Below are 14,024 nucleotides of genomic sequence, written 5' to 3' on the forward strand. Positions count from 1 at the left end.
CGTTAGTTCACTTTCAGCATGACTGTGGGCAAGCTGCAAAACATATCTGAACAAATTGTAGCCTCAACTAGGTTCTAATGTTTGACCAATCGTAATTAGGCCAGACAATTCACAGCAGATTGTCAAACTGTCCCCAACTCATCCTAAAATACCCCCCATTATCCAGGCGAAGCTCCTGGACCAGCAGGTGGTACTCTCGAGGATTTCTCCTCTTTCTGAGGGTCTCATGTTTCCACACAGATCTCTTGTTCCCTGTGTTCAGTCCCTCTGCCTGTCCATGTTTTTAATGCAGATTTTAAGGTACAGATCCATGCAGCAAAATAGAAGTTAAGCTAAGGACAGGTGATTTGATGGTTGCCTAGCAACAATAAAAAAAGACAGCAAACTGGAAAAAGCTCTGTGTATGATTGGTGCAGGCTTCAACAAAAAGGCAGTGTGGTGTGCCTTGTGTTTTGTAACCTACAAAACGCGCTCTGACTGACTGAGGCCTCAGTCTTCTCTGTATTCAGTACTAAGCCACCCATGGCCATGAAGCTGCACAATAAAGTGAAATGCACAGGCAGAGGCCCAAGTAATAACCATTTATAAATGTAAAAGTTTGGTAACACTAAATACAGAATTAAAGTCCTGATCTGCACCCAGGAACTGATGTGAGTAGCTCATGCTGAAAAATGTTCAGTACAAAACTTGACAAACATTATATCAAGATGCAGATTAACAGCTGCTGCAGCTGCTTCTGTGCCTCTGGATCAACTGGCCTGATGTGCTTTGGGAGGAGAAGAACATCTTTCAGTAGGTTGTTATGCAGGACAGCATGTACTGTAATGGTTTTTCAAAAAAGAAAAATAGTGCTTAGACGCAGCATGTGCTGTAGGAATTTACATTGTTTTGAAGAGGTGTGAAGTGAAAAATCTGATTTTACCATCTGTCTTACACCTCATTCTAAAAGCAATACACTCACCATGCACTGGTCTTCTGATGAATAATAAAATGTGGCCTGTTAGTCAGAACCATTTGGAAGTTGACGCAGATTAAATATTTTTGGGTGGTTGTGAAACAAACTCATCGTCCGAGGGGCCCATTTCTGCAATATGAGTGCATGTTTGTAAAGCCATATGTCCCTGCAAATTGACCCGTGTGCCTGCTGTGTAAGGGAGCATGATGTATCACACACTTAAATTCTGCCCATCCAGCAGTGCGAACACGACACTTTGTGAGTGCTTTTTTTCTGAAACATCCCATTTATCAGATATGAGAGGGTTGTGAGGTCATCTAGACGGATGGAGATGGTGTGAGTCCTTTGCATTTGCTGATCTAACACAAGATACATTTCAGCACACATTTTGTCAGCTCCTGGAAATTGAAATGGGTTCATTCACATCGGCAGGTGCCATAAATCTGAATCTCTGAATATGCTGTGTGTTACCACTGAATTCTTAACTCTGAACTCCAAAGAAACCAATGCATCTCCTGACACACATCCATCTGACATCCTCTCTAGTGATCTCAGTATAGTGATTTTAATAGTTGGGGTCAAAAAGTAGCAGAAAACATTTATCTTGACAAGCTAAAAGATATTTACACCATAAATTGCTGCATAAAAAATCACCAGAAAGCAGGAAATTAAGTGATTGAGGCCCAAAATTCTCTGGCAGACACTGTGTTTCTTATGTGCCCCCTCAATTTTAAAAGGAAACCTATGTCCTTGCCCCTGCAGCTACCTTGAGTTAAGTGTAATAGCAGTCCTACAAAGGCCACAAGACTGATTCAAAAACTGGGATGGATTTTTTTGTCTTTGCTTATCTCCTTTATATTTTGTTTCCATTGGAAGATTTATTTACTCAGTAAAACCATGTCACTAGATGTCTGAAGGTCTCGGAGGAGATCAAGAGAGGAGATTGATTTTCCAAAAATTCTGAACTCATTTTTATGTGGCACTGTGGCCAGAAAAAATGTCTGAGAATATAGAAGCAGTTCTTTCATAAATGGTCCTGCAGCCAACACACTCGTATCGCTGAGATAAATGAAAGATAAAATGCACAAGGCAAGAAATCAGTCAACGCAGCCGGCAACAGAGACGTGTAGCAGGTAGACCCAAACACAAGAATGATTGGTATCACCATGCTGCGTGTGCCGGCCCCTTAGAGTCTAACTTTAGCTCTGTGAAGGGCATCGTGTGTGTACAAGGTCATGCATGGTCAGAATTAATCTCAGTGAGTAAACAGTCTGACCCGAGAAGCCTCAGCGTGGGGTTTATCTCTGTATACTCATGTTAACGCCTCTGTCAACAGTCAACTTTTACAAGCTCTGGCAGATTTGTTGTGCTTTGGATAAGCTGCCAGCTTTCCAATTAAAAGCCCTGCCAGTCTCCTTCAAACCATCAGAACACTGTAGGCCTTATTAATTCATTTACAAGAGCTGCACATGTGTGCAATGTGTCAAGTGTTTTAGACATCTACCGTGGGGAGTTTTTTTTCCCCGTCTTCTTCTTCTGTGACATGTGGGTGTCAAAATCTGTTCTTCATATGGTGCCTGCATGACACATATCCTATTACTGTAAATGGAGAGCTGCAACAACATGACAGGAGAATGAGGAAAATGATAATGAAGTTTGGTGTTATGTGCAAGGTGCACAAATATGCAGTTCTTGGAGCGTTGTGGTGGACTAGTGGTTAAGATGCAGATCACATACAGTATACTCTGATGTCCCTGGTTTGGTTCCAGCTGGGGACCTCTCATTTCCCCTCTCACGCCCAGCATTTCTTTTACGTATCTACATTTCTACTGGATAAAAAACACTTTGGAATATATTCATGTGACAAAATATACTGTATTTTATGAAATGATACTTTAAGTGTTTTCCTTTATTAGTACCTGAATAATTTGGCTTTGTTGAACCATGATTCTGCTCTGTGTAGCAGAATATTAAACTGTCTGTGGCAATAAAATGAACTGAAACACATGTACAAATGTTTCTAAATGGCTAGTTGAAGTTCCAAAAATATGCCGTTGTGGTATCATCTAGTCCACGATCAAAGCTGAGATCTTAAAAATCCCCTCCAGGCATGTTTTAGGACATATATCTGCTTGAAATGAATCTGTTTGCAGTAATTTGTCAGTTATAGTTCTTCCTCAGTGAACATTCTGAATCTAAAATATGGAAAATTTAAAGGTGCCCTGCAGAGATTTCTTGTAAACAAACAAAATTTCTGTTTACATTCAGCGTTAGTCACAACACACTGTGCGTCTCCTTGAGATTTAAACAAACATGTTGAGTGCATTGCCGTCCTCATAAAACATTTGCAAACCGTTGTGTGCATCCAGCCTTCTTTCTCACTGCCTTTTTTGCCACAGTGGACACACACACACACACACACACACACACATAAAAACATTTCTCCGTAGCGTTCATAGTGGTCGAAAACTTCACAGGGAGCCTTTAACTGTTGGATACAAGATGTTTACTTCTTTACTGAAAAGTCCAATCTCACTCTATATCCATGGGGGGGCGAGTTTCCACATCACACTCAGATGTTAAAACGTAATTGGCTACCCAACTAGTTTTGATGTCACGAAATCATCCTCTTATGTACACAACTTACACTTAGGTTTAAAGAGAAAGTTCGGATGTTTTGAAGTGGGTTTGTATGGGGTACTTACCTATAGTCAGTTTATTCCATACAGTAGATGTCAGTCAGCACGACTGCAGTTTGGAGAAGCAGGCAGGAGTCTAACACGGGAGCTGAGCAATGTACTGCTGTGGATGGGGTCAGCAATAAAACATACTTTAGCCTCCCTTTAGATTTTCATTGCTACGCAGACGATACGCAGCTGTACGTCCTGTTAAAGCCTGGCACCACCAATGTTTCTGGTTTTATGTCCTGCTTCAATAAAATGACTCTAAATCTGGAATAATTATAATTACCCCCTCTGGTCCCAGTGCAATGACCATTACCAATATATCTCGTAGTCTCGGTGCCCTATCTAATAACATCAAATAAGAGGCCCATAACCTGGAAGTCATCTTTGACTCAGCACTTTCTTTTGATGCCCAGGTGATTTAACTTGTGCAGTCCTGCTTTGCCCATCTGAGACATTTAATGAAGATCAGGGCATTTCTTTTCTCTGCAGATTTAGAAAAGGTGATCCAGGCCGTTATCTCCTCCGGACTTGATTACTGTAATGTACTTTATTCTGGCATCGGCATGTGAAACATTCAAAGATTCCAACTCTTACAAAACGCTGCTGCCCAGCCTTTAACTTGTTCTGAGAGACGCGACCACATCACACCAATCCCTGCTGCCCTTCACAGTCTGGCTTTGAAGAGAGCAGTATAACAGCTTCATGTTCTTGTGGAAATCACCATCTGAGTGCAAGGTAAAGCGCTGAAAATATTCTCAAAATAGGGCACACTTACACTGATATTTATTTTTTTCAGTTGAACTCTTTCTAGGAGGCTAAAACACGTTTTATTGCTGACCCCTCCACAACAGTAGATTGCTTAGTTTCTGTGTTGGACTCCTGCCTGCTCCTCCAAACTGTGGGCGTGCCGACTGACATCTACTGTATGTAATATACTGTCTGTATAAGTACCCCATACAACCCTACTATTCCTTTAAGGTAATCACAGAGGAGCTCTCCCTCTTCAGCACATGAATGTGAAAACAGTCTTCAAGTGTCAAACTGAAAATCATTTGGCACAGTTAAGGTCAAACATCCAAGTGAAGTAGCAAAAAAGCTAAATCATGTTTGAGTGGAGGGGGACTTTAACCTTTTTGAGATATCGTGGCAAAAGTTGTAAATGAGCAGCTGATGCTGAAACAAGCCACCAACATTATCAAACTGATGAATTATTAAACTAAGCGTGTGATTGCACATTTGGCTGCTAAAGTTGTCACCTGATAATGAGTCGACAAGAATTTTATACTTTCCACATATTTAGGCAATACATGAATTTCACACAGTTTTTGCTGCTCCCACGGAATAATTCAAATCTAATAATAGGCTTTTATTGAAGATCTGATTACATTCAATGTCAAAACTATGCAAATCACAGAGTGGGCAAACACTCTGCTGTGATATCCTTGCGACTTAGTGGTGTGGTGTAGGTGGGCTTATAGATGTAACATAATGGAAATACTCAGAGAAGCATGAAAAGATGGTGTAAGGATAATACAAAGGTGACACAATTCACCAGATTAAGAGATTATACTGTGTGAGCTGTAATCTGACTCATGCAGGGCCTGCACACCCATTAATGTTCTGTCCTTAATTAGCAATGCACTCTACACAGAGTCATATCTCACGGACAGTGATGATGATGAATTATTACACTGAGTGTGTGCGCCTAGTGGCACACTAGACAAATGTGCCATTGGGAGGAGCTTGCTATTTATCTTCTCTGGCTTGACTAACCCTAACATTGGCCGTTTGGAAAGCTGGTTATCAACTAGTTCAGTCAACTCTGGTTTTTCCTATCCTGACACAAGCGCGTTCACGTGAAATAAGTGAGGCCGGTCTCGCTCCATAGTTGTCGAAATCCGGTGCTTGGGCAGTGACTCACGGCATCAGACGCTGACGGAAAAGCCGTCCTTTAACGTCTGCATGATACACGGCCAGTTGCCATTATGGTTTAACGACTACACCCAGGAGAGAGGTGTTCGCGTCCCATAAGATTATAAAACCAAACCCAGTTCTTTTTTCCTAAACCCAACCACGTGCTTTTGTTGTTGGAGGGGAAAAAAAAAAAACATCAGTTTGCATTGTTGTACTGACGTAGTGTGTTTAAAGTTCCTGTGAAAACTGAAGTGTATCTTGAAAGAAGACAATGCATGTTACAGGCAGAGCTTGACACGGCGTCCCAGAATGTCAACAACCAACGCACCCAGGGTACCTTTCATGTTGTATGTGGACGTGGAAAATCCATGACCAAACGTCAATATGTGACAAGGTCAGAGTGAGAATGTGTTGAAGAGGCGGGGGTGGTAATTACAAGCGACATCATCTCAACCATGAATGAAGGAGGCCACTTCATATGATAGGGAGTGTGAGACAGTAAAATGTCAATGGCGTGGGATGTAAAAGATACTCTGTAATCTTATATCGGAAAATGCAGAAACAGTGAAAATACCATCCAGAAATTCACCGTCAGCTGAGACTTAAATTACGTTTAGGTATCACTAGGCTATATTTGACATTAGTATGCAGTATTTTTTGCTGTATAGTTGAATAATTATGAATATTTCACATAAAACACTTTAAAGTAATGCCACACTGTTTCTGCTACCGAAGTAAAGGCTGGAAAAGTAGCCAAGTTAAAGACTGATGAGGTCTATCTGACTGAAATGTTGTACTGATAATAGCAGGAGCCAGTTAACAGTGTGTGAATTATTTCTGCAATAAAGTATTACCTTGTTTTCCAGTTCTCACGACACAGGTGTCTCGTGTAATTTTGAGCTGCAGTGATGGAATCAGAGTGTAAAATAGCAACACTATCACTGTGGACTAAAATAAACTTTGCAAAAGTTAAATTGAAGCTAAAATAATTTGTTTAGTGTTGTAAATGATCTCTGCATTTGTTTTAAAACCAGTGGAAATAGAGCCCTGGAACAATGAAATGACTCTGCTGACCGATAACAATATATAGACTACACTCTTTTTTTTTAGCTGAGACTTTTGTTAATGAATACTTTTTTCTTCAGTGATCAGCTTGATCAGAGGTCGGGGTGTCGACCGACTGTGATCCGATGATAGCAAGTTACCATGGTGATTTATCCCGGTAAAAAGACAGCCAGCTTCATAGTGCTGAAAACCCAGAGTTAACCCTGATGTTACCTCGCTAACTCCAAATCCTGCATCGCAATACAGGCCTCTGGTCTAAGTTGAAATGATGTGAACTTCTTTTTATTTGAAAATCTGTTCTGGATGACACAAGATTTTTGGGCTTTTTGCTCTCCTTTCAGTTCACTGACACCCAGTCATACAGTCAGAGAGAGAAAAGCCAAACAAAGTCACAAACTGTGGCTGTCACAAAACACAGACGATCACCAAAGAATTCGGTTTCTGCCTCTGTTGCTTTGTTGTCATTACAAAAACACTCTGCCCGGGGTACCAAATCTTCTGGGCTTTGCTCATGTGTTTCTGAGAAATAAGCCTGTTTATCTGTCAGCAATGACAAGATAATGAATACTGCTTTGTCCACTCCCTTATCTGCTTCGTAATGATCCGTATCGTGTTTGATAATGGCTTGAGGAAAAATGGTTTGTAATCACAAGATAACGATATTCCACACAAAGTTGTGGAAACTGTCAATTATGGGCCATGTGTGCTGAAAAAGTAAGGATTTTTTTATGTTGCTTTAAAGTGAGAGGAAGGGTTTTTGATTTAGTTTTCCTTCTATGTCCTCTTTCTTCTCAGCATACAGGTTTGGGAAGTTATCTGGAAATCTTGTTCTGATCTTGTTAGTTATTTTGTCTTTTATCAGAAAAATAGTTTTTCTTCTTTTCCCATTTTGTTATCACACAAACTGAATCCACTGCTCTTTTCATAAATATTTTTGTATTTAATCTCTTCCCTGCATTTTTTGTCTCAACATAAGCAAAACAAGACGTTCTTTATTGAGCATTCAACACTGAGCAATGCTGCACATTTCCTGTGGGCGTCAAGATAATTTTGATTAGATGACATTTACTGCTGTTCGGAGCATCTGTTGCAGTCAGAAGACAAATGTCCTTGTTTTTGAGACATGCTGTATTTTGTTTCCCACAGGACTACAATGACGAGATCAGACAGGAGCAACTGAGAGAGCTCTCCCTGCTGAATGGCTCTGACGAGTCGAGCAGAGGGAGGACTGCGCCGGGGAGGAGTGTACGACCAGCAACCACAATATCCACGAGGTAAAGTACTAAATACAGCTGCGTGAAAGGAAAGGGCTCTGAAGAGGTCGAGTTTTTGTGTGAATATAATAATCAGGGCTTCTTGAAGTTAAATTCCGAAGGTTTTTTGAAAAAAAAAAAAAAAAAAGGAAATTTTGAAACTTTTGAATAATTTTTTTTTGTCTTGCAGGTTAAGACAACTTACAGTTGTAATTGCAGTTTACATAATGGAAAAAAATCACCGGGGTTATTTTCTCAGACTTTAGAAAGCTCCTTTTTAAAATTGTTTTACTGCCGATAAAGAACAATTATGATGATAAACAGAAGCAACAATAAATGTATTTAATTAACTGAATCATAATATTGGCAAAATACTATATCCACAAATCTAAATGTGCAAACTCACAGCCTGGTCTCACTCCCAGTGCATCAAAAACTGCTACTCCTTGGCTTCATGCCCTCAGCTTCAGATATGGACATGCAATGCACCCTTTAGCACTGTATGCAATGCACCTGGCTTTCAACAAAGTCTAATGTAAACCTATCAGTGTGATTATTAGATGGTCACAGAAACTGAACGTAAAGAGCGGGAAAGTCCGCTTAGGACAAGGGTCATTTTTGTGCTGCTGCCGTGGTCCTGCCTGATACCTACTACTACTGCTATTATTAGTCATACTTCTACTATTATGCACATATGATTATTATTGTCACATACATATACTAACATACGTATATTTAAATAAACTTACAATATATGCTACCAAAATTACTGTTATCATTACAATATCATTACTAAATAAATGTTATTGTAGCTATTGTCATCACTGTTTGCCGTGCATCTCTCTCTTGATCTGTTCCGGCTGTGAGGATCCAAGGACAGAAGAATGTCGTATGCTGTAAAGCTCTCTGAGGCCAATTGTGACGTGTGATATTGGACTTTATACATAAAAATGAAATTTAAAATCAAACTGAAACTGAAATTAAGTTAGCGGGGAGGTGGATGGTTCCAACAAACACAGGACTTTTACCCAGGGCACCAGTGTATGTGTCCTGTGTGAAACAAAAACTCAGCAGTGTTATTTTGTTATGTCGTTTTGTGACTTTACTAGCATAAACAACAATCTTTTCCTATCATTTGGTGCCTAAACCTAACTGCAGACCCCTTCTGCTTAAACATATAGCACAAAAAGCTGTCCCTTATGTAATTATAGCGATGACCAAGCTTCTATAGCACAACAAATCCTTACTTTTTCCACTTTACTTGCTAGGAAACTCATTCTCCTTAAATGGACGCAAATGGATGCATACTAAAGCTAAATCTTGGTGTGCAGTGGCGTGTTGTGAATTACAAATACATATTTTATTAATAAAGAAGGAAGTAGCCACTGTCATGGTGAATTTTCAGATTAATTGGTTCACTGGCAAACACTTCAATATTTCACATAAACTTGTTCTAACTTCTCTTCCTCAGGTTGAATTTAATAGTTTCCAGCTATGTCTTCTCCTTCATAACTCCAGTATTAGTTGATTTCCATGTACTGTAGCTTAAGGGGACTTTGGGATGCAGGCTGGACAAGCTACAGAAAAAACTCACTGTTAGAGAGCATTTGATTGGCTTAGCCATGCGTGCAATTGCTGGTGTGAAACGCCTGCCTCTTCCACTCTCCTTTTAAGTTAGTTTTTAGAGCAAATTGTCTGTAATCTACCTGAGCCGTGGCGGTCCCTCGGGAGTAACCAGGTAGAGTTTTCCATGACAGCCTGGCCTAATTCAGGCACCACATGTATATGAGCTAAATCCTGCGGTAACATGGGACGCTCCCAATTTTAAGTCAACACCACCACCACTTCCCTACCTAGATTCTCTCCTTATGGCGCAACGATAAGCGATTATTGTAAATCTCCATGAAAAATATGCACCAGTAATTCCCCTTTGAGTGTCTGTATTTTTGGATCACAATGGGCTGCTACCTAGTGACGGATGTGCCAGAGGAAGAAAGGGTATCCTAGCCCACCTACATCATGCTGCTGTTAAAATGCTAAGTTAGCAGACAATAGACGGCTTTACGATGCTAAATCCACCCCTCAATCCCTGTGGTGTTCATGTGGTTCTGCTACTGGACAGTCACACCTCCATAAAAGAAACAATCCATCTTAAATTCCTCGTGGCTGCCCGAGTCCTTTGGCCTTTAATGTGTCTCTACTGGACAGTGGTGAATAAGTCTTTGTATCTCACTAACCTGAATGCACTCTGCAGCTTCAGGCAGATGGAGATGTGATTCTGTACAAGCACAGGCTAGGCGCTGCTCCATCGTGCTATTGAAATATCCACGCTGTGTCCCACAGGCATGTTTGCAGAGCTGAGAAAGACATAAAGTGACACTCTTGAGCCCTGTGATCATTACAAGATCTACCTCAGTGCCAGCGGAGGTTATGCTTATCTTGCGTTTCACCCGAGCACACTGTACGACAACCACCAGCTGAGGCAGCCCGCACATATGCAGCGATAAGAGGGATTTAACACATTCCTTAATGTCTTGACTCCACTTTTTTCGCTGAAATCACTGCGGCTTATTCTGCAAATGTTGTGGAGTAAAGATTCTTAAGGCAAATTGACGCCATGTTTGTCTGCTTGTTTGCTTTGCCAGGGGCCACAGAGGCACAGGAAGGAGTGCAGCAGCGCCTCGGGGGACAGCGGCAGCGACACACAGCAAACTTCCCACGACTGTTTTAACACGGGAGGCACAAGCTCCCAGAGCCAGGGGGGCAGCGGGGAGCGCGGCGTACAGGCCCCCGCTGTTAGCAGTCACACATGAATCATATGACGACTATGTAAGTCCAATCCTCTTTGCTCAGACTGAAAAGTGTAGCTGATAATAATTTTACTTGAACTGTGTGTAAATATGACTTGGCTTAATCCCCTTTCATGTTATCTGGATGAGTCCTGCTCTACATGGAGAGGTAGGGCATTCAGGGACACGGGGCTGAAAAATTACTACAATTTATTTTTATTTAATTAACTTCAATTTTATAAGCATACCATACTTTTTATAATCATTTTGAATCTTCTAGGCAGCCACTGGTTTCCAATTCTATCAGCTTAAATCATTTTACTTGACTTAAATGTTGCTCAGGATACATCATCTTCTTCTTTTGTTAGTATGTTTAGGGTATCATTGAGTCTAATGTACTTGTGTGCAGGAATTAATTTCTCTTCCCCTTTTAAAACTTTCTAAAACCATAGTTGCCACTTTTGCCCCACAGATGAGGCACTTTGTTGTGGGACAGCTAGCTCTCACTTTCCACAAAAAGCTGAAAGCCAATATCTTCCACTGTAGAGCCAGAGTTTAGTTTTATTGCTTGGCTCAGGTTCCTGTATCTGTGTCGATAGCAGTTTTTGTAACTGTGCAGAAACTCTTATTTTGGCACTGTCCTAATGCAGAATCTGCAGGTTTGACTGCACTGAGGGCTGTGATGTATCAGCTCTGAGCTCTACTTGCTGTGGCAAATCTGTCCGTTATTTCCTCTGACAGCTGCCCACCTGAATACATGCAGTAAATGTGAATGTTACCTCACTTTTTGATGTGGTGAAAACTTTTTGATACAGTAAAATACAACCACGGTGTGAAATGACAGTTGAAAAGCCAGTGGTTAATCTCAAAGCATTCGCATTATGAAGTCTTAGAGTCAACTCTTTGGGATGACTGACAAGCAAACATGTTTTGGTACGATGAGAATATGGTCACTTGTGCATTAAAATTGCACCTGCACCAGATGCCAGTGCCTGGGGGGAGCTTTAAAGTCCTTGCTTGTAGCTGGTAGATTTTCATTCTGTGTTGAATTAAATGGATAAAAATGGCTGCCTGAAAAGTAGCAGCTGCAGTAAAGTGAATGTGGTTTGTAGTTTATTAAATCCTACAAAACGCCAGTGGGGACCATAGTTTGTAAGAACATTTCTGCCAGTGTGGCCAAAAAACACAAATAAAGAAAATAATAAATTCCTGAGAGTCATTATAATAACAAGTTTCCTCAAATAAGTATAAAAAAAAAAAATTAGTAAGTATCTCAAAATAATGAAAACCCTTTTAAAATAATGATTAACTTATCTCAAAATAATGACACATTTATCTAAAAGTAATGACTTACTAGAGTAAAAATAATGACTTGGTATCTAAAAATAATGACTGAATTACCTTACAATAATGACTCAGAGAAATGACCGAGTCTCACAAATAATGAGAAACATTCCAAAAATAATATCATAATCTCAAAATGAATTAGTATCTTTAAGATACAGTGACTTATCTCAAAATAATGACTTAGTATCTTAAACAATGAGAAAGTTTTTCAAAATACTGACTTATGTATCTTAAAATGACTTAGTATCTCAAAAAATGGGTACTCAATACTACTAGTCCTTCTCACAATATAATGACTAAACTTTCAAATAATGCATTAGTATCTCAAAAATAATGAAAAACTTGCAAAAATAACTTAATTATCTCAAAATAATGACTTAGTATCTTGAAATAATAAAATAAGAAACTTACTTAGTATCTCAGAGAAATGACCTAGTATCTCAAAAGAATGAGAAACTTTCTCAAAATAATGACCTATTTATCTCAAAATGAATAAGTACCTCAAAGATACTGGTATTTAACTCAAAATAATGACGTAGTTTCTCAAAATAATGGGACGCTTTCTTAAAATAATGACTTACTTATCTCATAATAATGACTTGGTATCTTAAATAATAACGTTTTTCAATACTGACTAAGTATCTCAAATTAATACTACTTAATACTACTAGTACATATCACAAAATAATGACTTAATATTCAAATAATGCATTACTGTCTCAAAAATAATGAAAAACTGACAAAAATAACTTACCATATCAAAAATAGTGACTCACAAATGTTAAAATAATGACTTACAGTTTTTCTCCATTGGTTTGGCTCATTTCTTGAAAAAGAAATTACATTCTCAAAACTGTAAGATCATTTGGCAAAACAGTCTTACAGTTCAGCACAACACCATAGCTCACTTGCAAAAGCTCATATCTCTCCCAAAACTGTTCACTCATGCTTCAAAACTAAATTCCTTTCCCATATAAATAGTCAGTGCCACCAAAATGCAAAGATCCTTTTTCAATTGCTTTGGCTCATTTCTTGAAACAGACCGGATGTTCTCAACACTCTTGGTGCTTTTGCCAAAATAACCTGGATGGTTCAGCACAACACCATGGTTCACCTGCAAAAGCTCATATCTCTCCCAAAACAGTTCACTCATGTGTCAAAACTAAATTCCTTTCTCATATAAATAGTCAGTGCCCCCAAAATGCATCGTCCCTTTGGCATTGTGTAAGCACTGCAAGTCAAAATGTTTAGATGTTTTGTCACTATGGCAGAGGACCATTGAAATATCCCTCATGTCCACCTCTCAGTCTTAGCCCAGTCCTTCATTGACAATGGTTACTGTGCTAGTTTTTTTTGTCTAGCTAACAGAATACAATTGTGTATAAAACTGAAAAAAAAAAAAAAAAGGATTTTACGGTAAGAGTAGCCTCCAAGGTTTGACATCACACATTGCACTCATACTGCCAAGGAAATTGTAACCATTTTTATTCACACACATAAAGTAACTTCCATACATCAGAGTAAAAAGAAAATGTATACAGCATAATATACTGTAATATAAACACATATACAAAAAACAAGGAAAATTATATGTAGCCTACAGTGCTGTAAATAAAGCTGGAGTTTCACAACTAACACTTCTTCACTGGTCGCTGTCCTCACCCTCCCTCTCCTGGCCACCGTCCTCACCCTCCTGGCCATCCACACGCTGCTGTCTGTCTGGCCACAGATTCTTGTCCACATCACAGCGTATATTCTCCCTTGCGATGCAACGAGGGAAGAAACGGCGTGCATGTTGCAACCATCCCCTACACTGATCTCCTGTAATATCTTCACACGCAGCGTCCATTGCATGGAGCAGGGACCTCTGATTTTGAGCCTGATGCTCATACACGCTCCACCTCCAAGCGGAGAAAAACTCCTCAATAGGATTGAGGAAAGGAGAGTAAGGTGGTAGGAACACCATGACCATCCTTGGATGAGTAGTGAACCAGGCCCTGATGAGCGGGCCACG

The 14,024-nt window shown here is 39.8% G+C and overlaps 1 protein-coding gene across 1 annotated transcript in view; it reads left to right on the forward strand.

Annotated features, from left to right (window-relative positions):
• The window catches only part of khdrbs2 (KH domain containing, RNA binding, signal transduction associated 2), an 83,923-nt gene that overhangs the window by 52,994 nt on the left and 16,905 nt on the right, over positions 1–14,024 (forward strand). Inside the window, exons 5-6 of the mRNA XM_050071457.1 lie at positions 7,768–7,895; positions 10,520–10,703. Of these exons, the coding sequence (XP_049927414.1) occupies positions 7,768–7,895; positions 10,520–10,703 (312 nt within the window). The remainder of the gene's footprint in view (positions 1–7,767; positions 7,896–10,519; positions 10,704–14,024) is intronic.

Source organism: Epinephelus moara, chromosome 19 (assembly GCF_006386435.1).
Source record: "Epinephelus moara isolate mb chromosome 19, YSFRI_EMoa_1.0, whole genome shotgun sequence".
In the NCBI taxonomy this organism is placed as follows: domain Eukaryota; kingdom Metazoa; phylum Chordata; class Actinopteri; order Perciformes; family Serranidae; genus Epinephelus; species Epinephelus moara.